General features: G+C 35.7%; 1 protein-coding gene across 4 annotated transcripts; it reads right to left on the bottom strand.

Moving 5' to 3' along the window:
- Window positions 1-1,918: 1,918 nt before the first annotated feature.
- On the bottom strand, window positions 1,919-23,825 carry LOC113064168 (striatin-interacting protein 1 homolog). Of its 4 annotated transcripts, none has more exons than XM_026234787.1 (22): window positions 23,617-23,825; window positions 18,722-18,791; window positions 18,355-18,429; window positions 16,486-16,620; window positions 14,793-14,913; window positions 12,341-12,409; window positions 11,876-11,982; window positions 11,621-11,748; window positions 10,605-10,793; window positions 10,226-10,276; window positions 8,970-9,199; window positions 8,630-8,695; window positions 8,425-8,488; window positions 8,017-8,088; window positions 7,857-7,931; window positions 6,813-6,910; window positions 6,572-6,698; window positions 4,815-4,915; window positions 4,667-4,733; window positions 4,421-4,525; window positions 3,812-4,016; window positions 1,919-3,143 (listed from the first exon to the last, which is right to left on the bottom strand). In XM_026234787.1, exons 1-22 carry the CDS (start codon window positions 23,731-23,733, stop codon window positions 2,893-2,895), a joined length of 2,523 nt encoding a protein of 840 aa, XP_026090572.1. In that variant the 5' UTR covers window positions 23,734-23,825; the 3' UTR covers window positions 1,919-2,892. The 4 variants fall into 4 exon arrangements, with proteins under 4 accessions (XP_026090572.1, XP_026090589.1, XP_026090596.1 ...); XM_026234804.1 differs by having other exon boundaries at window positions 23,707-23,815; XM_026234811.1 differs by lacking the exon at window positions 16,486-16,620.
- Between the last annotated feature and the right edge of the window lie 1,235 nt (window positions 23,826-25,060).

The following is a 25,060-nucleotide window of genomic DNA, read 5'->3' as shown; positions in this document are numbered from 1 at the left end:
GGCAAATCACGGCTTTACACATACGTTTGTCTTGGTTTTTGCTTTTCTAACAATGTACATAAAGGACTGAACACATGGCAAACAGAAGAAGACAGAGACTGCTTGTAACAACTGAACTCATAAACATTCAAATTGAGCTCACAAAAGTTTGCATATGGTGCCATAAGAATGTTCTGTGAGTGCAAGGATCATACTACTATAAAAAATGCAATAATTAGATTTTTAATAAATACTACAAATATAGTTAAAACACACACAAACAATAGGCTACAGTTCGTTTAAACTGTATTGTTGTGAATATAGGTTACCTCACGATAGCAACGTGTTTAATCAAGTTAGTGGCATCCAGTTATAGAAATGAATACTGTTTAAAATCTTAATATTTTGCAGTCCAAACAAATACTGAAAATAACCACATTTTAAATCCGTGCGTTACTTTTGCAATATGCAATGTATTTTTTAGTATTTTTATTTTTTTTATATATTTTTCATAGCGTTTAATGTTTAATCAGTTCTAAATAATTGAACACAAAGGTTTCCTCTAACTCGATGTAACTCAAATAGTTGCATCAGTAATACACACAATCCACCACAGGAGGGCGCCTGGAAATAAAAACTAATTACGTTTGACTTTATTTTACTCAGTTTGCAGAGACATTTCCTAATAAAAACGTTTTGATAAACAGATTAATCAATATTTAAAATGTAAATTATTTAAAAATAATTTAATAAAAGTTTTTCCTTTATCTCGATTTGCAGGCGTTCCAAACTGTTGCATCAGTGCAACTCACGCAATTCACCACAGGAGGGCGCCATATTATGTTCCTCTATTTTGCATTAATTTAATGTTACTTTATGTATGTATATCTATATATATGAACAAATCCTGATATTAAAATGCATCAATTTACAAGAGAATTAGTCAATACCGAGTGAATAATATATAATGAAAAACAGTTGCCTTTAATTTATTCAGTTAAGAGATATTTTGAGCTATTCTTCCATATTATTTTTACTCCGTTTTCAGATGTAAAAAAATGATATATATTTTAATGATTCACAGAACAGTCTTTAATTTGTGTATATAATCTATATAATATTTTAATTCACAAATACATTTCTTCTGATTTGAGTTGTATCCGTACAACTCAAGTACAAATAAGGACGGCCACAGGACAGCCAACTTTGTGTTAATAATATATAAGTTGGCACTTCCACACTCAGGCTCCTGATGCTGTTTATTTATTTATTTATTTCAGGTAAAACAAGTTGAAATAAAACATTTGACTCACACCGGGATTCTCCACGATGAAGACTTGAAGTGAGCTGCTGAGTACTTATATTTAAATTGATTGGCAGTGCTATAATTTACAAAATATCATAATTTTAGGTATTCTAACTTTCTTGCTAATAAATGTATCATTTTTAACAGAAGAGAGGATGAATACCTTTGTTGTTCATACTAAAATGCGTTATGTGCTCTCATTTTTTTGTGTCATATTTCCACACACTTCTAGTGTGTCAGGAAATATGATCCACAAAGAGAAGTTACTAAATTTAGTTGAATGTACTGTTCATTTAATGTAAATCTCTTAAAAGGTCGGCATGTGATAACTTTTGTTAAAACATTTTTTTACAATTTAAAATAACTGCTTTCTGTTTGAATACATTTTAAAATGTAATTTATTCATGTTTTCAAAGCTGAATTTTAACATTGTTACTAATGTATGAGAAATAAATGTAATGGCATAAAATAGAAAAGCAGCTATCATATGCCAACCATTTAAGAGATTTACATTAAATGAAGAATACATTTGACTTAAAGACCTCTTGTGATAAACTTCTCATCTAGTGTGTGAGGAAATATTATACAAAACTAAAACTACAGGCAGAGATATGTTAGACAAGGTTATGGTTATTTAATGCTCTTTATAATTTATTGAAGACTCTTAAGTCAATATTCTGCATTCACTTACAGTGCAGTCTGTACAAGTACAACAGTGTACATATAAAACATGTGATGGTGCTGTATTTGGTATGGATCATCATAGGTAGTTTCATTTTAGAAGCACCTTAGTTTAATACAAAACAATGGGAATATAAAACATAAGAAATGATATTGCAAGATAAACCCTGTAAAACAAACATGAATGAAGTGAGGTGCTGTCTATGACACTGTTTTGATGGAGAGAGCACAAACATTTCATACAACGCAAGTCTCAAAAGAGAATGTCACAAGGAGATAAAATGAAGTGTTAAAAACCAGCACCATTTAGTGAGCGACATGCTTAGTGTGGGTGACGCTACAGTCACCAAGGACACTTTGAATGGTTGTTTTGTGCTGCTCAGGGGTCTTTTGTGTGATGTGCAGTGCTACATGGGGACAAAAAGTGATGACTCACTGCTTTCTCAAGAACATATACACCCTCTTGTTAAACACATGATGCTACGGGGAAAAAATAAATCACCACATCAACTCCACACAACCACTTTGAAGAGAGACCCTGCCTCAGGTGGTACCTCACAACCTCATGAAGAGCTCATATTTACATAAATATTAACATTTTCACAGTTAGACCATATAAATAAATCTTGATCATTTCAGAATATTATATATGTTAGATTACTGTATTGTGCAGTTATTATACATCAAGTGTGCTTCAGGTATTAGAGAAGATATCATTCTTTTATTACATACACAGATATATTTGTGTTTATACCCAAACCATCAAATGCTTTTACACGGAATAAGACCACCATTCCATATTCAAAGATATATAGATCTCTATTTACAAGAATTAATTATAGAACAGGAACGTCAGACCCTCAGTGCTTTGAGTATTAGCGTGATCCCACAGTAATTGTGTCAGGTTAATAAGAAGCACAGTAGGATCACTGGGCTTGTAGCAGACCTTCCCACTGAATAGGTTGGGAGAAAACCTCTCTTTCAAGCCACATCTCGTAGCTGTAATGGAAGTCTTCGGGCAGGTCGACACGCTGGCCTAAAACACTTTGGAGGCAGTTGTCTACTGGTGTAAACTCACTGTTCTGATTCTTATCGTAACGGCGTGCGTTGAATTTCTCGATGCTCTCGCGTAGTGCACACTCCTCCGCCTGGAAATCCCACGGCCGAGCGTCAATATCTGGGAAAAGAGAATGAAAAATAGGAGCATTTATTACATATGAGAACAACTACAAGAGCTGTGTCCCAATTCAGGGGCTGTATCCTTCGGCGGTCGTACCAAACATTGTTAAATGGTTAGTATGGGCCGCAAGGAATCAATTTATCGAAATTGAAAGATGCATGTCGAGGCTACATGTGAAGGAGCCTCCAGAAAGCCTTTGTCACACACTACTGTGATGCATTGGTCTTTAAATGCAGCCTCTAAAGGTGCAGTATGTTATATTGACAGCTAGTGGTTGAAACGGGTACTGCATTACAAATTCAAAATATTTCAGAGCTTTTGTTTCTGTTGCAGACATTCCGACACAACATAGATTTCATAGTAGAATAATTGGATGTAGAGGTTTTGTGAACTTAATGAAGTATGTGAACTAAGCATGCTTTCTAAATATCTGCGAACATATAACAGTATTTTTATGCTTTAGTAGAGTAAAAAAACCTTTAAAAGATGCAGCTTCTAAATTGCAACTTATGACCCATGTTTCACCAAGGAAATAATTCAAAATTTAAAAAACATTCTAAAACATTCTAAATTTGAATCTGAAGATAATCCTACAGTACACCTTCTACAGGATCTTGAAGTTGATTGTCTTTCTCACAGGCTCCGCCCCCGACCCTGATATTTACCATTCCCATACGCCCAGTCGTCATTGAGCCGATGTCGGACTTTCTGGTAGATGGCAGACATGGTTTTCATGTTACTCTTTCTCCATTGGCGGCCCAGATACTTGGTTTGTATCTTGAGAAGTTTGAGTACGTAGAGCTGCATCATGGCTTGTTTAACCTTGAGCGCCCTCTTGAGGATAGGAGCAGATTTGAACACCACAAGCATCTGGAAAGAGATCCAACACAAAGCACTGAAAACTGACTGTAAAACCATTCATACATGAACTGCCTCAAAGAATAGAATTCAATCATTTATGACCAGATGTATAAAACAAATTTTCCCCTTTATATTGACACATGAACAGATTGCATTTAAACAAATACAGATACCACTGATTGATATCTTTAGCTATATTTATACAGTGATATGCATTTTGAAACAGAGAAACAGGCAAGGTTATGTAAAAAAAACAGCAAAAACAGCAGGCATAAAAAAATTAAATAAAAACAAAACTAAGTAGGAATTATAGATTCACAGAAATGCAATCATACTTCTCTTAAACAAGGCCTAAGTATAAAAGGGGTGGTATAATACTGGTAATCTATAAACTAAACTTTTCTTTCTCTCACCATAGTTCTTGAGTGTTTCCACTTGGTGATTTTGTTAAGGATCCTCAGTAAGTTGATGCAGGAGAAGAGATTACGCCAGCAAAACTGATTACTGTCACCAGCTTCCTGTTTACACACACATACACACATTGAGCAGCTTAACAACCAACAAAAATAATATGTTCTTTCTTAAAAAAACATTACATTACCTATAAAATAAAGTCTGGGGTAAAAAACAGAGAAAATTGTAGTGTTTTGTATCATTACCAGGCTTTCAGCTGTGAGTTCAGGCATTTCATGAACCACACAATGAGGGAAATCCAGGGCACAAATGCTGCCATCAGAAAAGATGAAATGTTTAAAAGACTTACTGACACAGAAGCTGGTTTGAATTAACATATATACAAATGTCTACCTGTTTTTGGCACTTATGTAAGACATGATGTTCTGGTTGAAGAATTTGAGGATGAGTGGGATGCAGTTGGCGAACACCAGGTGCTGAGCCACATATTCAAACTGTCCAAAACACAAAAGACATCATGTTCCTTTATAAAGCACTCCTCCTTCTAAATCTCCAGCATTTGAACAATATCAAATTTTATTCTAAGGAGGAATAGCCTTTTAAATCCAGTGGTGTAGGAAGTCAGTTTTGCCCATAATATCTATAATTAACTGCAAACTTCCATCTATATCTGATGAGTTGAAGCTTTCATTAGGCTTTAATTTGCAAGACATTCATCATTTCTCTCAGTTGAGACTAAGATGCATACTGAAGAGTGATTGGTTTCCAGTTCCTCTTCATTTATCATGGCTTTAGACGTTAATGAGCAAACTCATTAAAAATGTTAAAGCAATGTTCACGCTCGTTCTTGTGATTGAGTGATTGAATGAGTAATTGAAATAAACAAAGAGGGAAACTTTGGTAACTGATTATTCAGTTAATTATTGTGAACCTTTTCACAATGATTGTGAACTGAATCATTAATTCAGTGAACCTTTAAGTCAAGTGTGAGAAAGGGTAAAATGAAAATAAATGTGTTATAAAACGGTTCCCACTGCAGTGCTTTTTATCTCCACCAATAGAGGGCGCCACGTTCATTTTTTTAGAATTTGTCACGCGCATCACACACGATTAGTCTGAACTGTGCTGACAAGATGAAGCACATCAAGCTTTAGAACACTTTGTTCTCGTCCTCTGCTAATATTTTTAAATAAATTGATGTAGGAGGAGAAAAACTCAGATTTTTCAGCATATGAAGCAAGGCCACAAATTGCAAACATATTAAGTTTTGCTACAATGTTATGTTTGTATTTAAACAAAGTCATTACCTAAATAAATATGTATAAAATTTCCAATGCATAATTCTAAACAAAGCAAGGTTTGTCAAAAGGGTTTTAAAGAATGGATATCTAATTTTTATCACTTCATAAATCAGAAAAAGAATTGTTTTTTTTACCATGTTTTTGGGAATATAAAATCATATTCAAATAAGTTTTTACAAAACAAAACCGATATATTTATGTATAAATTAAACATCATAACCTGTAAAACTGATCATATCAATTTGATTATATTTTAAATGTTAAAAACCTTTTGATGACAAATCGGTAAAACCTAGTGATTTGATGGATAGTGAAACAGATGTATATATATATATTTTTTTTAATTAAAATTAATCAGTATTTGGGGGCTTCAGTGTGGTGCTTTAAATAGTTAAAAAATATGCCTGACAAGGTAATCTGTATATAAAAAAAACAAACAAACAAAAAACAATGATAGTTATTTTCTGTTCTCAGAAAAATCACATTAAAAAGTACACATTCTAATGTAATGAAAAAATGTAAGCTGCATTAAGCCGTTAAATTGATGCTTGAACCCCTATTTGTCTTTGACCCATAAATCTTCAAAATATAAATAAGAAATAAAAACTATTTGGTGAATGTAAGCACTTCTGAAGTAGAGATTTCTGGCTGTAGAAAGTAGTCACTAAACCCCCTCTTTAATCTGAAATATGAAAGATTTATTTTTTATTTTACTTTTTTTAATGCATTTAGAGTATGCATTTTTAGTTTAAGTGCTTGTCTCATCGTAGTCTCTCCCTGGCTCTCTCTCTTTCATTGTCTGCTGATGAATGGTGCTTTGACAGTGAGACAGCAAAAAGAGAGCCTGACCTGGTATATGTGGTTGAGTTTGAAGTGTTTGAGGAGCAGTAGCAGGAGAGCAGAAATCGCTTTGACGATAATCTCCTTGTGTCTGTTCACATCAATGCCCAGCTTCATGCTCTGGAGGACGGTGATTCTGTTTCCAAAACACACACGGGAAATGTTTGCTGTGCGTCTAAAACAAAGCGCACTGATCTTTTCATGCACCATGCACACATCGCATGCAGAGTCTCTGCTGTATAAGACTTACGGCATCTCCTCCGGCAGAACGTCGGCTAGGATGTTGATAGAGTCTGTCTTTGCTTTGGAGGTTGGTGCTGCAGCCAGAAGGAGCTTTAGTAGAGCAATCTATAAAGAGACTGACATAAGTGCAACATTCCTACCAGGTTTGTCTGAAGAGATGCATGCATTAACCACTACACCATTAAGCATTAGCATTTGGAATTAAGGCAACCACAGATTACAATGGGAAGTAAAAAAATAAAACTAAAATATATTTCTCAAGTTAAGGTGAATGATTACATTAGGAATTGCAAACATTTCTCGGTTTTTTTATTACAGGTTTAAATATGCAAATGAGCCACTGTCTAATTAAATATGTGCACTGATTTGCATAGATTTCCAGAACAGGAATCAAAGTCAAAGATTTTCACAGAGGGGATTTTGTATATCTCTTTTATCATTACATAAAGCAGAAAAAGTTTTTATAATATTTTGAATCAGTTTTACTTTTTATACTTTCCATTTTATTTTAATTTGTTGTGGCATTTTTAGTAGTTTTATTTGAAATATGTGAAATATATGAAATTGTTTTTATTCATTTTTATTCCAGTTTTAGTTTTAGAATGTTGCTTTGGATACAAAATATATATAAATATATAGATATATTTAAATATATATTAATTAAATAATTTCAGTTTATGTTAATTTTATTCAAGTAATGAAAAAATATTTTATGGTTTTAATTTTTGTTTCAGTTTTAGGTAATTACAATAACCCTGGGAAAAAAAAAAATATATATATATATATATATTCACCATGTTTATCTGGAATAAATATGTGAGAAATCAGACTTTAAAATATAATAGTAATATTAATTAAAAATAAAAGTGCAATAAAATAAACACTTAAAATTGTATTTTGGATGTTTTATTGGCACTAATCTAAAACAACACATTATGAAACGCCAAATAGGCTCCAAATAGTGTTTGCTGTGAAATATTATCAAAAATGCAAATGTTTTTATTCCCAAGTATCTGGGTGTGTAAAAAGACGAAGTGAAGGAGACACTTACTACATACTGAGAGAGACTAGGCAACATTCCCAAATATAGAATCTCTGCAGGTGTTTCTTCCACCGCCTCTTCCCCCTGACCAATCAAAAGTGGTGATTCTGACTGACAGCTCAATGGACCAATAATAAATGCAAAAGAACAGCAAAGTTGAGTCACTTACCATAGTCATGGGACACTGCTGCAGCTCCTCCTCTCTCTTGATCTGGACCTCCGCTATGGAGACATACTTGTGCTTGAGAGAGAAGGGGTGAGAGAGAGAGAATTGCCTTGGTGACAAAGGACAGATATCTAAACTGTGATTGGCTGAAAGAGCCCCAATAGAGCATGCATTAGACCACTGGATTCACGTCAGTGCATATCTGTGGCACAACAGCTGCCAATTCATATATACAGTAATCAACTTACTGTTTCAATAAAAGGGCAAAATATTTGAAGCAGGTGAGAATTCTTTAGCAATTAGTATTCATGCATATGATGTTTGAATATTTTGAATATTTTATTTTTTTACTCCTCCAGCTGTGTAGAAGAATACTGGAATAGCAGAAAACAAAAATGTTTCCATGCTTACCTGTTTCAAAGTCTTCACACTCTCATGTATGGGCCTGGGTAACCCAACCAAAGTATCGATGTCACTGTAAAACAACATTAAAAAAAGAAAGAATATACAGTGTGAACCAGAAACAGCAGAGTATGCTAAATTAATGATGATGAAGGTGACCTTTATTATCATTTCTCACAGATTCAGAACTTGGGAGGACTGATCAGACACTCACTTTCCCAAGGTGAAGCCGATAAATTTATTTCTGCTGGTCTCCAGAAAGTGCTCGATGTCTTTCTCTCTGTGGGAGAAAGAAGACAGGAATTGACTACATGAGGAGTTGCAATGTAATTCTTTTAGAATCTTCTCGGTTTAGCATTGGATTGCTATCAACAGACAGCTGCTTGAACTTTATTTTTTATAATTCCAGGTATGTGCATGGAAAATTGGGCACGCATATTTCTAAACCCATTTTGTGCATATGCATCATTTATAAATGAGACTCCAGATCTCTGAAACAAGTCCAAATAGCACAGTTTATGGCCATTACATTTGATGACGACCTTGTAAACTACCTGACTTTGGGAGCCCACGGCAGTCCCCTGGGAAAGGACACTCTCTCGGTTGGGGGCCGCAGTTGTGGCGGCGGAGGCGGTTGGATAATAACATCTCTGTCGAGAGGGTCGACCTCTCCCTCAATGCCACTGTCCACGTCCTCTGGGTCATCTTCCTCATCCCGCGCATCATCATTTTTGAAAGGGTCCCGTTCGTTGTAAGTGTCCAGACTGTCCTGTTTGACCAGTGGCTATAAGAGAGAGAGTAAGAGTTTAAGACCAAGATGCAAATGGACCCTGATATTGAGTCTCATTAGAAGGCCCAAATTCATAATTAAAGGGGCAGCTCACCCAAAAATTAACAATCATTATTTATTCACCCTTATGCTGTTCCAAACCTATATGTTGACTGTTGACTTCAACAGTATGAAAAAATATTATGGCTACTGTTTGGTTACCAGCATTCTTCAAAATATCTTATGTGTTCAACAGAAAAAAATAAATACATAGAGGTTTGGAACAACTTGAGTATGAGTAAATCCAAATTTTAGGTGTACTATTTTAAAACATCATTCATAAGGTGTGAATGAAGTTTGGTTTCATTCCATTATCTATTTTTTAGTTTTAGTTTTTTTTTACATTTTTTTGAACTAACCAAATTGAAAAGACTCGTATCAGGTCGTAAAAATACAAGACTCATATCAGGGGTTTTTCCGCAGGTTCTTCTGGGATTTTAGCCTTCAGATTACATTCCCCATCCATTGCTCACAAACTTACCGTTCCATAAACCTGCAAATGAAAAGTCTCACAAAAACAGGGACTGATTCGGTTCAACAAACGCACAAAAAGCAAGTTCTTCACATCTCTAGTGTTGTGCAAACGCATGAATGGCAAGATTCAGAGCAAGCATCAGGCATGAGGTGCATTAGTGGAGCGTCATCGTTGGTTCCAGTGCAGTCAATGTATGAGTGTGTCTGTGGGCGGTCCTAAAGGCCATGAGCAGAGCTGTGATTGGTTGCCTATGAGAAGCAGCCATTCTGCTAGCTAGTGGGAGCCGGAGTGTGTCTATGTGGATCTCGTTGATCGAGAATATGTGGAAAGATGTGCAAATGGAAAGACAGAGAGTCTTGCTAATATCCATGGCCAGCTGCATCTCTCAGAACCCTTCCCCAAATCAAGTTAAGGAAAAACAAATTGCTGTGAAGGAAAAGAGAGTGGAGGAGTGCAAGGCCAGCCCACAACAAAGAGAATGCACAAAAGGGGTTTGGGGTAAAGACCTGTTTCTTGGCATACGGACTGTCTCCTTCCAAGCTATCAACAAAGGCACTCTGTAGGGACACAAGGAAGAGACGGGAATGAGCCGACAGGACAACGAAAACCCAGAGAGAAAAGGGCAGAAAAGAGGGAGAGATGAGGAGAAAGAGTTACAGAAAAACTTACAGAGACAGGAAGGAGAAAGGTAAAACTGTGAAACCTGCTGTGACTGGTCCACGATGTTGTAACAAATTGAATGATTTATTTCAAGATGCAGGGCTGTGTAATCAGTAGCACAGATCAGACTTTTTGTGTGTTTTATAATTCATATACTGATTGTATAGGTTCAGACGCATGAGAGAGTGTGTGTTCTCTATGCTAGTGCGTGTGTGCTTCTCGTACCCGGCGACTCCTGCGTCCTCTCTTCTGCTGCTGCTGCTGCTCGATGAGCTCCATGGCCGAGGCTGGAGGAGAAGCCGCCCGCATGTGTCGCACCACCTTAATGCTGTCCTCAGGGAGCGGCGACAGGTTCAACTGCTCTCTCATTCTCACCTTCAGCTCCTGCAGCTCCTCGAAACCTCCCAGAGTGAACTGAGGAGCACAAACACGCCGAAATCAATGGACGGAGCACTACAGGCACAGAAACAGCTCTGATGTTGACTAGAGCTGAGAGTTATAAGAACAGTGTTCATATTCTGAAAAATCTAAAAATGTCTCTCTTTATCTGGTGAAATAGAATAGAATAATCAGAAATGATTCTATGGAATGTAGCATAATGAAAGAAAATAGAACAGAATAAAATCTTCAGTCAATCCAGATTATAATACAAATTTGAAAGTATCTTATGCTCTGAAGGCTGCATTTATTTAAATGAAAATCCAATTAAAACGGCTAAATTGTGAAATATTTTTACAATTTAAAATAACTGTTTCTATTTTAATATATTTAAAACATGTAATTTAGTCCTGTGATCTCAAAGCTGAATTTTCAGCATCATTACCGTATTCAATGTCACGTGAGCCTCCAGAAATCATTCTAACACGCAGGTTTCTTGCTCAAAAAACATTTTTATTGTTTTCAAAGTTGAAAAAAAAAAGTTGTCTGCTTAATATTTGGTGGAAACTGATATCTCTGTAGGATTCTGCATTGATTTGAAATAGTAGAAACATTATACATGTCTTTACTGTCACTTGTGTTCAACTAAATGCATCCTTGTTGGATTAAAAGGTTTTAATATCCTTATAAAATACATCTTACTGACCCCACACTTTTTAACAGGAGTATATGTAATATAATGTTATGTAATGCTATCTGTGGAACAGAATAAACTAGATCTATAAAACAAAACAGTATCAAAATGATTTATCTCAAATGGAGCATATGAGCAGTGATTGTGATGTGTGTGTATTGAGACTGACCAGTATGGTCTTCCACAGTAAGAGCAGCACTTTCTTCATGGGGAAATGGGGCGCATTCATGCAGCAGAACTTGGTTACCATGGTGAAGAGGAGGAGGGCAAAGGGCTCTCCGTTATAAAGGGGTGAACCTGAGAGGAGGAGGAAGGTTAATCACTGCGCCATAGAGAAGGTCAACAGCCAACCACTGCATACACACACACACACTGTATATCTGTAAGACTAAAGGACACAGCGTTCTCAACCAGTCTTTCTCACCCAACTCGGTTCTGAAGGCCTCTCTGGCTGCCTTCCTCTCAGGACTGTCACCCTCTGTTTCCACTCGAATGGTCTCAACCATCAGATACATGATGCTCAGAAGAACCCTTCAGAACACGATGCAAACGCCTTTACTTTCAGTCGGAGTTATTGAGTGCAAGTGTGTGTGTTAGTATGAGAGTGAGTCTTTGTGTATTGTAACCAAAGGAAAGTATCATTATAAAATCAGCTAATGCAGCAGCAGCATTACTCCTTACAGGAAGACAACATTCATACATATGTATTGTGCATTGACGCAAAGCACTCAAAGACATGAAAGCTCTGTGTCAGCCCAGGGTTCCTCCACTCTCATTTTAATGTAAATCTGAGAAGTGGATTGTGGGTTGGATGAAGTCTAATGATGTGAGAGTTATAAAAAAAAAAAAAAAAAAAAAAAAAACGAATCGGTCCCAGTGGGCATCTTACCTGAGTTCAGTGCTGTCAGCCAGAGAAATGGCTGGTTTTCTGACTGCGCTGCTGCACGCCTGGTTATTACTGGAGAAAAAGGGAATGATAATAAATCAAGTGCACATATAAGAGAACATCCTTACATTAACCAAAACTAAAACAATAAAACCATGTATGTTACATTAAATAAAATAAATGTTTTTAGGTAGATGCCAAGGAAAAATTTCTAATTTTCATTTAGTTTAACTTTATGTATTAAAATAATGGTAGCACTTTACAGTAATTTCCCATTAGTAAATATGAGTTAATGCATTAACTAACTTTAACCAACAATCAGCAATACATTTGTTACAGTATGTATTAATCTTTAATGTCAGTTAATAAATACAGAACGGCTGATTGGTATTTCATGTTATCTCAGGTCAATTAATGAATAAGAACATACTACTTTTGATTTTAATAATGCATTATGTAATGTTCATTAATAGTATTATTAATATAAACAAAATTAAGAGATAGTTTAAAAGTATTTTCTATTCTTAGTTTGCCTAATGTAAAACAAATAGAACCATTTCATTGTATATATAAAAAAAGAAAACAGAAAACATAAAAATAAAATAAAATTCAAAATAGTGATAAAGACTACACTATTAATCGCAGTGATAATAAAATAAGACTGTAAAAGGCTCATTACAACCAGTCAACCTTTTTATCATTTCACAAAATACAATACAAAAGAGATTTTAAGAGGCAGACAAGCTATGCAGTCTAAACCCTTGTTCAGTACAAACACTAGCTGTCAACCAAAAGCCTGATCATTTGAATCAGATGTGCTCGGCTGAATATGAATCAATGCTCGGAGAGAGCAAATCATGGCATTGTAAACCACAGTAGAAGCAGAGAGTCTCCCTGAGAGCAGTTCTGCTGTGTGGGCTGATGAGACCATGTATAAAGACATGAAATCCCCCAGGCAGACAGGGGCTTGAAAGAGGAGAGGCATGGTGGCCAGGCTGCCTTTGAAGAGGAGATCACAGACGGACCACTCTGTGGCTCTCTTTAACACAAGAGAGCGGGAGGACATGGAGAGAGAGCGTGCTGGTGCAGGAAATAAAGAACCGTCTTATTCTGGAGAGAGGACAGCAGGTACGAGATAGATACACACAAAAAACTAAGCTTTTTAAAGTTATGGTGCTTATATTAACTTCATAAGAATATGATGAAGCAAAATACATGCATGGCTTATTTTCTGGAATATGTCCATTTTTATTTTTTATATATATATTCCAAAGTGATTTATACAATTTCAATGTCAAGCACACGAAATAATATGATGGACTGAATCGTGTTTCATATATTAAATGTAAGCTATTATATTTTCTTCAATAGAAGCAATACTTTTTTAATCATCTCCAACTGCAATTAATATTCCAAAGCGAACGATATAAAGTTTACTTCAATCATGTTTTTCATGCTTCACATTGATACAATTAACGTAAGGCACGCAAAACATGTGTAATGTTTATTTTAATAACACATTTCCCACAAACTAGTAGTTTCAGTTTTGCTTTTTCATTTTTTTGGTTTATAATAAATTTAGTTTATAATGAATAAACCAGCAACGTTATTATAATTAACTAAATCTTAAATCATAAAACAATTCTGCTACTTAAAAATTAATAACTTAAAATGAAATATAAAAAAATAGATAAGATAGATAAAAGACATGTTTATAGTGTTTCTAATATTTTTTAAGCATTTCGTTTATGTTACTTTTTTTCTGAAATGTGACGAGAGGGGGGGGGGTGTTCTCTTAACAATGCAGTTTTGACCGGGTGTATGACAAATTTTCCGGAAAATACAGTAGGTCTTCCCATTTTCTTAATTGCACATGCAGAGGTTGTCACCACAGTGCTGAGCTATAATGAATGGGTGGCAGGCCATTTTCTATGTGGTTGCTAATGTGTTCTGAGCAGTTTTTTGCACGTTATTTTTTATGTTGGTACGGTATGTGCAATTATAAGAGTGATATCTGATTGCACTGATATCACTCTCTGCACAAAATAAAAAGATCCATTAACATGGAAGTGTACTTAATGTGGGTAATTAGAGAAATGGAGAAGTGGCTCACTGTGCCACCCAGGCAGCTGCTACCATAGACAGCGGGCATTAAGAAACAGAAAACAGAAAGCCGTTCGTCTCATTAGTACAGCACCCAGGAGATCCACAGAAATACACAACTGTTTCACACACACACACACACATTCACAGACATGACTGAGCAGTTTCTAACCTGCTCCCACAGGAGAAGGAGAGTAAAAATAGCAGCACTGTTAAACACTTCCTCCGTTGGAGATTCAGTCTCTGTCTGTCTCTTTCAGTATCTCACCCTTCGCCGGCAGAAGATCCGTCTGTCCTCTGTCAAAGATCTCCACACAGAGACTGAGGCATTTTGGGAAATGAAGACACTTACTCGATCTCCATGCTGAGGAGCTCCAGCAGAGCCGTGAAGATGCCCATGTCGTAAAGGAGGAAGACGTTGTGTCTGGACCAGTAGAGGACATCAGCTTCGGTGTCGCACTCATCAAACACACCTGAATACACAGAAGAACAAGACAAATTAACAAATTATCATTTGCTTAAGGAAAGACTATTTTAAGGACCAATAATAAAAAGTAAAAAAACAACAATAATTCATGCCAATTCTGCATGTCCAAATTCAAATTACCATAATGCTCAATGTTTCATATTTTATTGTTTCACTTTTTATATATATATATATATATATATATATATGTTTTTTCTGCAGTAATGCGGTCGCTGTACCGGTCTGTCGTGGTGAAGAAGGAGCTGAGCTGTAAGGCAAAGCTCTCGATTTACCGGTCAATCTACGTTCCTACTCTCACCTATGGTCATGAGCTGTGGGTCATGACCGAAAGGACAAGATCCCGGATACAGGCGGCCGAAATGAGCTTTCTCCGTAGGGTGGCTGGGCGCTCCCTTAGAGATAGGGTGAGAAGCTCGGTCACTCGGGAGGAGCTCAGAGTAGAGCCGTTGCTCCTCCACATCGAGAGGAGCCAGCTGAGGTGGCTCGGGCATCTATTTCGGATGCCTCCTGGACGCCTTCCCAGGGAGGTGTTCCAGGCACGTCTCACCGGGAGGAGGCCCCGGGGAAGACCTAGGACACGCTGGAGGGACTATGTCTCCCGGCTGGCCTGGGAACGTCTCGGGGTCCCCCCGGAAGAGCTGGAAGAAGTGGCTAGGGAGAGGGAAGTCTGGGCGTCTTTGCTTAGACTGTTGCCCCCGCGACCCGGCCACGGATAAGCGGCAGATGATGGATGGATGGATGGATATATGTTTTTTTACTAAAAACAAATATTTCAATACTTTATATCTTATAAAATCAATTTAAATATGCATAAATTAAAGTAAAAATAAATACATTAAAAAAAAATTATATATATATATATATATATGTTTTTCTTAAGAAATAACATTATCTTCATGCCAATTATTAAAGTCCAAATACACAATCAATAATAATTCAAATTTTTGAAATAGTCTATTTTATTGTTTTATATATTTCTATCTTTTTAAAATATTTTTTTCCCAAAAAAACTGCAACATTTTTTTTTACTGCAAATTAAATGACAAAATAAATAATGGGCCATTAAAGAAAGAAAGAAAATAAGAAATAAAAATTTTCTTAAGAAAACACATTATTTTCATGCCACTTAAGTACTTTAATGTCCAAATTCTCATTTCCATAATGCACAGTGAAAATTCTCATTAGAGCAATTTTAATATTTTATAGTTTTAAATATTTAACGTTTACTAATAACAAACACTGCAATACAGAATTATTATTAAAAAGATAAACATGCATAAATTAAGGGCAGTTCTAAAAAATTACAAAATTAAATAATACATCATTATTAATGCAATGAAAACTAGGGGAAATGTGCATAATAATTCTTGAAATGTAATAAATTATAGAGAACAAATGCAGCAATAAAATATCTTAATGATCCTAAAATACATTTAATTTCTCTAATAGATTACATTGTTTTCTTCCTTTGATTTGGGGGTCGAAATATGAAATCTGTTGTTGACTAGTTTCGTGAGATTCACCCACTGAATTGTGGTTTTATGTGCTATATTTATACCTTGTGCCAAATAGAGGATGGCTCGGGCCACTTTGAGCCTCTTGTCTCGATCGGTGACCTCCAGAGCGTCCAGCAGTCTCATGACATACACCCTTTGCTCCTCCATACTCAACTCCATCCACCTCCGACCTTTCACTGAGAGCAGAGCACAGAAGAATTATACCTCTGGCCTTGTATATCATTTTTGCCATTCTTCTACTGGTTTCACTTTTCACACATGAGAAAGATTAGTCAGGATTTGTGTTGCTCAAATACCCGTGAAACACTCAGTCACCTCACTGACCTCTCAGTGAACCACGTGCATGAGTGGGGGACTTATGAATGCAAATTACTGTACAAACCTCCCCCGGAGTCTGAATATTGGTACCCGGCATAGGCTTTGAGAGTTTGTGAAGATTTCTGCTGTAAAGCCTCAAGTCTTTTCAGTGGAAGGCATGTGTAAAATTAAATTCTGAGGTCATATTCATCTGACGCTGAAGGCTTGACATTGGAATTATTACGGGACTGATGCTTTTATTAAAGTCACATCATAAGGAATCAGAATTTCCTTGATCTTCTGATCTGATCTGATCTGTAAGATCTTGAAACATTTGCTTGTGTACATTTATCATTTCAATGTGAAGAGTTTATATATATATATACAAACACAACACATCTTTAAAGGAAGAGTTTACCCAAAACTGAAAATGAACTCAACCTCAGGCCATCCAAGATATTGATGAGTTAGTTTGTTCAACAAAACAAATTTGGAGAAATGTAGCATAACATCACTTGCTCACCAACGGATTCTCTGCAGTGAATGGGTGCCGTCAGAATGAAGAGTTCAAACAGCTAAAAAGCATCACAATAACCCACAAATAATCCATTAGGATGGCCTTATGATGAGTACATTTTAAGCAAATATACATTTTTGGGTGAACTATTTCTTTAAAAGGCACAGCAGCATAAAATCTGAGAGCCTAAGAGACAGTGAAAAATTGCAGTGTTACATTAGAAATGTACACCAGGGGAAAATTAACTAAAAAAATAGGAAAACTTTGGATGGCAGCAAACTTGTAAACATGTGATTTGCAGTTGCTTCACAATCAATGCACACAAACATGCAAAAGCTCTTGGCTTTTCTCCATTTAGTAGAGCTGCAGTGGCATGGCAAACACACGGAGAGAGCCAGAGGTCTGGCTAGGAGATGTGCACACAGCAGACAGGGTAAAGCCTGAGGCTATACACACACAAACACACACTGGAACCACATAAACATTCATTAGAGTTCTCCTTTTCTCACAGAAAGAGAACTGTGCAACTTTGCTGATGGTTTATTTCTGTTCTCTCTCAGACGCAGGTGGAAATGTTATACCCGGGAGCGTTCAGTTAATCAGACGTCTCTCTGTTCCAGGACTCCAAGCAATTGCTCACTCTTAAACACAATGCAATCCCAGCACAAACTCAACAGCTCTTAAGCACTATAGTAATGTGTTGGGTGAAGAGGCACTGCACATATACATATTTTCTCATTTTCTATTTAAAAAACAATATCTAAACATGCTTTAAATTAAAAAAGCAAAACTGTTGGATCACAATAAATTGTTTGTAGAGTACATATATTTAATAAAGTATTTTTCATTTAAGAATTCATTTTTTTTTTCTTACTCCAATTGTCAATTTTTTCTCTTATTCTAAATATTCATACAAAATTTAGAGAGGTTATGCTCTACAAAAAAAATCTTAGAAACCTATTTTCTGAAAAGAAATTCTGAAGTGAATTTATTCTATTTGAAGTATGTTTTAAGATTTATACTGGAAATTAATACCAAAAGTACTAATTATGAAAATATGTATTATGTTGTAATCCAGCACTGGAGGCTACATTACCATGATTCTTGAAGTCTTCCTCAAAGTAATCCCTGTTTAGACTGAACTCTGGTTCCTCTGTGTAGCTGTACAGCTCTGTGTGAGAAAGAGACAGAAGGACAAGCACATGACATTGGTTTTTCATACTCATTAAACATCAACTGGCACGTTGCATGTTACATGTTGCAACATAAAAATGACATCAGTAAATATGCACATCTAATCTTCTATGAATTTAAATTAATTTTATTAAAAAAATCTATGGTTGAACAGATCTGAGTTCTTGCGCTACTTCCACAAAGTTTTGTTCACCCAATTTCAGTGTTTTTTCATCCCTAGATATGTTTGTGTGTGTGTGTGTGTGTGTGTGTGTGTGTGTGTGTCCCACCTGAGAGCTCAACAGTGAAGTTGTCCATGTCTCCATATTCAAATTCCAGGTTTGGGGACTCCATGGACCCCTGTGGATCAGAGGCAAATAATAACTGCACTGCCACAACAGAAAGTGTCACGTGTCTAACATCCTGGAGCACTTGCCGACTGCATTTCAGGTCTATCCACTATTTCTGCAGCATGTGATTTTCCGATAATTATGCAAATTCAGCCAGGTCACACTGCTCTAGTACTTCAAGGACAATAACTTGGGAAATGTAGAGAAAATATGGGTGGCAATAATATGTCAGCATGAATTAACTACCATTGCGATCACCACAGTACCCCACATGCGCTCGGAAATTACACATACACATTCACTCTAAAATAATATGTGAAGTTAGGATGAATGCATCTCAAATTATAATACACTGAAAATAACAAGTCTAGAGTAACTTGATGATGTATTTTTGAGATTTTGTAAGTTTGCATCTGTACATGCTTTTTGGGATAATACGTAACGGTTCACTGCTAAGTATGATATATATAAGTATACATACATATATACACAAAAAGGGTATTGAAAAGTAATTATTTTAAAAATGCAGTTAGCAGGTTCTGTAATATACTAAAAAAATAATTTTAACATTAACTTTGTAACTCTAATGAGACATTTCATGTAATTTTACAGTAAAATACTGTAAAAACGAAGAAGAGGCCATAAATAGCAAATTGACAGTCCTAGAATTCCCTGATGGGGTGCACTGTAAAAATTTTCATTTTAATTGTAAAAATGCTCATTATAATATTAAAAAGACAATGAAATGCTACTGTAAAATCTTGATAACTGGTTAACAGAAAATCCTTATTATATACAAAAACACTGTAAGAAATTTGACAGGACAGTTTGTGTAATTGTACAGTAAAATACTATAAAATTTGCACTTTTTTAAAAGTGAAAACAACAAGTCATCTTATAATATGACAGTTTTTAATGTAAATAATTACGTTTCTTAGTATTTTGTTATCAGTTACAGTATGTATATTAGCTTTTTATGCTGCATGTGGATAAACAAATGCCCATTAATTATTGTTCTTTCTATAACAAAGTTCTAGACTGGCAACTTTTTACAGTAAATTCCACAGTTTTTTTACTGACCCACAGCGTGTCACTGTAACACTGGTTTCCAGTGTGTGTCCACCTCAAAGGATATTTGCTGCATAAATGACTGCTGACTGTTGGCCAAGTCACTTATGTTAAAGAATAGCAACATGTCTTTTAGCCGACTCTCTTAAAGAGTTACTAAACTGTGAACATTCACACTCAAATGTAGTGTTAATGGTTTCAAAACATCAGTGCTGATCTACTATATACGCTAATATCTCTAAACAGTCTCTTAAACCTTGAGACTTTTCTTTCACAGTCTGCCTGAATTGAAGAAGTGGCAGGTCCTCGGAGGCGTTTTGATTTAATTGCAGCCCAATTAACATCTGGGGAACATGCTCTGTGCTGTCAGTTGAAGAATAAATTACGTAAGATGAACTTTCTTCATTCCCCCTGAGGACCAGGTTCTCTTGCTCAAGTGCTTCTTCATTTACAGATGAAGCACTTCTGTAGGACATTCACCTTAATTCAGCCTCACTGTTCTGTTAGACTTTCTCTCAAGCCGTTTCAGCAGGCAGCTTTCCTGCAGTATCTCCCTGTATTTTGCACCATCGTGCAATTATTTTTTTAGCACTGTATATGGATTATGGGCAAAAAATACATTGTGTAATGAATGTGAGAAAATTATACATGCACATTCTCATCATAATGCACATACTTAATGCATAATGCATGTGCACACTAAACTAATGATTTACCCTCCTCTCTCAGTCTCTCTCTCCCTCCTAACTCACAGACATGTGTGGCACAGTCAGAAGCATTTTATTTTGGTCCTCAGAAGCAGATGGCATTGATTCTCATGGTGGGAAGCTCTAACTGAGAGCTGTGTGGGAGCGAGAGAGAGAGAGAGAGAGAGATGGGCTTTCCTTCTGACAGCTTTTCCCACACCTTCCTTAAAGGTTACTCCCACTCTGATCTCCCAGAAGCAGAACACTCACGTCTGGTCCAAACCAGCACCAGATACTGATGCTTTCAGAGAAGAAGGGCAGGTCAAGGGCGGAAACATCTGATACAAAGGCAAACTATGATATTTATAAACTAGAACAACTTCCTGTAAACAGAATACACATTTCTGCCGTGAATCATGACACTGATTACTCACACACACACACACACACACACACGTCATACACTGAAGAAACTGACTCAGTGGTGGAGTCTAATTATGAGAGCTTACTATCATATGTGATCCTGGACCAAAAAAAAAAAAAAAACAGTCATAAGAGTAAATTTTTTTACAATTTTGATTTAAATTGATAAGCTTTCCTTTGATCTATGGTTTGTTAAGGTGGGACGAATGTTTGGCCGAGATACAACTATTTGAAAATCTGGAATCTGACGGTGCAAAAAAAATCTAAATACTGAGAAAATCACCTTTAAAGTTGTCCAAATGAATTCTTAGCAATGCATTTTACTAATCAAAAATGAAGTTTTAATATATTTACGGTAGGAAGTTTACAAAGTATCTTCATGGAACATGATCTTTACTTAACATCCTAATGATGTTTGGCATAAAAGAAAATTTGATCATTTTGACCCATACAATGTTTTTTTTTTTTTTTTTTGGCTATTGCTGAAAATATATTCCAGCGGCTTAAGACTGGTTTTGTGCTCCAGGGTCACATATTTGATCAGCAAATTTCTAAGGACTCTAAACCATCAACATGATTACATCTGTACTAAAAAATCTGTTGTAAGCTACTACATGCATTTTGCAATCGAACTGTTCATATTTTTTATCAAATAAAGGGCCTTTAAATATAATTGTAAAAACTCCCCCTTCAGGTCATGATTCATGTGTCTTTTTTCCTTTGAATCTTTATCAATTTTTATAAAGCAACTGAAAGAATAACTTTTAAATTGTTAGTATAATGCAAGATGAATGCATACTGAACTGAAGCAACTTAGGTTTACTTGATTATCCATATATAATTTTTAGAAAAATCATGTTAAAATGTGAGTATCAAATATGATCCATCAGGCTTTTGAGAGGCCTTTATTTGTTTCTCAGTCATCATTATATTCGCCATATGTTTTGCCCCCACAATAAAAAGTACAGAACGTTGATCATAAAATTAAGCTTTTAAATATCATCTTACTAAATGTGACAATGCACAAAGAGTGACAACTGATATGCATTTCATGTAAACAGTCTGCTATACCATTATATAGATCTCCTTAATTAACAAGCTTACTTTTTAGCCATATAAATATCAGCAACTACACCAAATTGCATATTTATGCTCAGTTTGTTGTAAGCTATATTCTTCGGTATCATATACATGAGCCATATAAGCATGATAAAAAGCATGATTTCTCTGAGTATTATTTAATATGTCAGGCTTAACATTTCATTTTTCCATGCATTATAGTTCACATAAAATTTAAATTCAAATCTAAAGTCCAAAGTTCAGCTCGAAGCCCAACCAAACCATTGCAACTGAACAAGAGTTGAAGTATTTTCTATCCTATGAAACGAACAGGAATAATCTGTAAAGCTCAAAGCTCAAAACAGGGCATGCACAATGTGCCCTGTGCCAACACTTAGCTACTGGTCCTGGACCAAATACTAAAATATCAGTCAAAATTCAGCATTTAATATTCATTACTCGTTAAATGCAGCCAGATTCAATAATTCATCACCATGCACATACCAAAAGACCAAGCACAGAGATTCACATTCAGTATATTCTGCTTCAATGGCAGATCACTCACATATCTGACCTTTGAGTTTCACTCCTGGGCATACACTCCAGCCATGAACTACATTTTGACTCATTTTGTGTACATTCAATCCACCTCCCCTCCCCATCACGGTCTTAGAAAGAAATCTGCTGCAGGAGGAAAACACGCTCTAATTCCTCTAAAGAAAGAAAGAAAGAAAAACACTCAATATGCTCAACGATCATGGTTGAGGAATTCATTGCCATAACTTCACTAGGATGGACATATTCTCAGTACAATATGTGTTACTGTCCTTGAAGACTGAATTTGGGCTGCGCTGTGCCAAGAAGAGAATTAAATATGCATTTGCTTGCTTTTATTTTTAATGACTGAATAAATAATAAGTTAATATGCTTGAGAGAGCAATGAGTAAATAATAGTATGCACTGCAGTCTTTGCCACTCCAGTTCAGTTCATTCATGGATGAATAGAGACAGACAAGATAGATAGATAGATAGATAGATAGATAGATAGATAGATAGATAGATAGATAGATAGATAGATAGACAGACAGACAGACAGATAGATGACCCTCTTATCCCCCAATATGACAATGTATATTCCATAATATCAGGCTGATATCAAGCTTAATAAATAACTGGGTTTGAATACGTATTTTAATGCATAGGAATGTGTGTCTACTGACATTGACGGGTTAATGTGAGGAATACGCATGTAAATAAAATGAGCCAAGTGCATACATGCTCAGCATTTTATATGCGCATGTGCATATATATCCATATACTGTGCAGGAAGTGGGAATTCAAGACAGAAACAAATGCATCCTTCATTTTTACCCTTCGCATGCATGCACATCAAACGCATATTTCTATCCTCTAGAAACCCATCAGCAGGTCACACTGGATCAAATTCCTAAAGACAAGGTATTTTTAGCGCCATGCATGTTTCTAAAATAACAACTCGATGCATTTAAAGCCCCCAGCAACAAGCCACCTTACATACACATACATATAGACACACACACACCCCTCTACCCCTGCAAACTGTCAGTGTGTTCGGATTACCTCCGAATCCTTCTGCTGATGGTTGAACCCATCTCTCTCTTGAGCCTGAGACTTCTGTCTGTTACTGTTAGAATCATTAAGTAAAGGTACCTCCATGTCGTCGGTCTGCTGCTGCATCTGTCAGGGTTTGGACCTTCTGCTCGCCGCACGGTCAGAAGCACACTGTCACAGTCACACTGGAGCAGACGCTGCTGGACTCCAAGTTCAGAATAATACCCGTCCCCGCCGCTGATTGGCTGCTGCACGCTGATGAGGGCGTGGTTTGACATAAGCCACTCCCACACCGCATATGAACACGAATATGCGGGTGCAATTACATGTCAATTGCCTGTATTACTCTCATAATAATTGTAAGAAATGTAATACATGTTCATTTTAATTGCTTAATAATAATGTAATAATGAACTGTAATATTCTGATTTTATATGGGAGTGTGCTATCACTGCAATACAGCTTTTGGGGCTGTTTTTATAAAATAAATAAAAATGAAAATAAAATGATTAATTATAGTTGATGTCATATTAAAATCACATAAAATCATACCCTTACTGTCTTCATTTATATTACTTTACATTAAATTCCAGCTTATTTATAAAAAAAATTACATGTGAAAATTACATTTTCAGTACATATATATATATATATATATATATATATATATATATATATATATATATATATAAATGTTTTTGTATTTAATATATAAATATATTATGCTATTAAAACATTTCATACAAATTTTTTATTCAATATTTAAGGTAGACAGGGCAATATTTATCTTTTTCAAGTGGCTGTAAAAAAAAAAATGCAACTGAAATAAACACAAACACCGAGTGAATATAACTGACAGCGAGTGTGTTTGTACATGTAACCTGCAGGTGTGAGTGACAACAGCAGCTGTTCTTGTCTTTGCAGACACACATACCCCTCAAACCATCATGTGTCCAGAATAAACACCTCCAAACCATGACCTCAGTGTCCAGGAATATACAAAGTGACTAAGCACTCCAAGAATAGCATTAAAATACCTTTTTGTGTGTGTGGGTGGGCGGGGCACTCTCAAGTTTGAGACACTTTCCTAAAGGCATCCTAACAGGTTAATTCATCAACACACTGGGATGCCCGTAGCTAGTATTTAAATCTCCTAAAGGATGGAGACTGTAAATTATACCTGAAATGACAGGCCAGCAGAAGCTGAGCGCTCAGTCACAGTCTCTTCATCACGTCATGATTAATCAAGCCAGGGATATTATAACCAAAACAATAAAAATCAATCAAAAATGTCATTACATGAAAAATAAAAATAAATAAAAAACATTTTAAATATTTAAGACATTTCTCATTTTGTTTAACTTGATGTACTAATATATCTAAATAAAAAAATGACTAAAATTAAAAACAACAAAACTACATAATATGAATATACAAAAATAAAAACTTAAAT

The sequence above is a fragment of the Carassius auratus genome, chromosome 4 (genome assembly GCF_003368295.1).
Source record: "Carassius auratus strain Wakin chromosome 4, ASM336829v1, whole genome shotgun sequence".
NCBI classification, from domain to species: Eukaryota; Metazoa; Chordata; class Actinopteri; order Cypriniformes; family Cyprinidae; genus Carassius; species Carassius auratus.
Note: the sequence above shows the minus strand (reverse complement) of the source record. Positions and strands in the feature narration are given on the sequence as shown.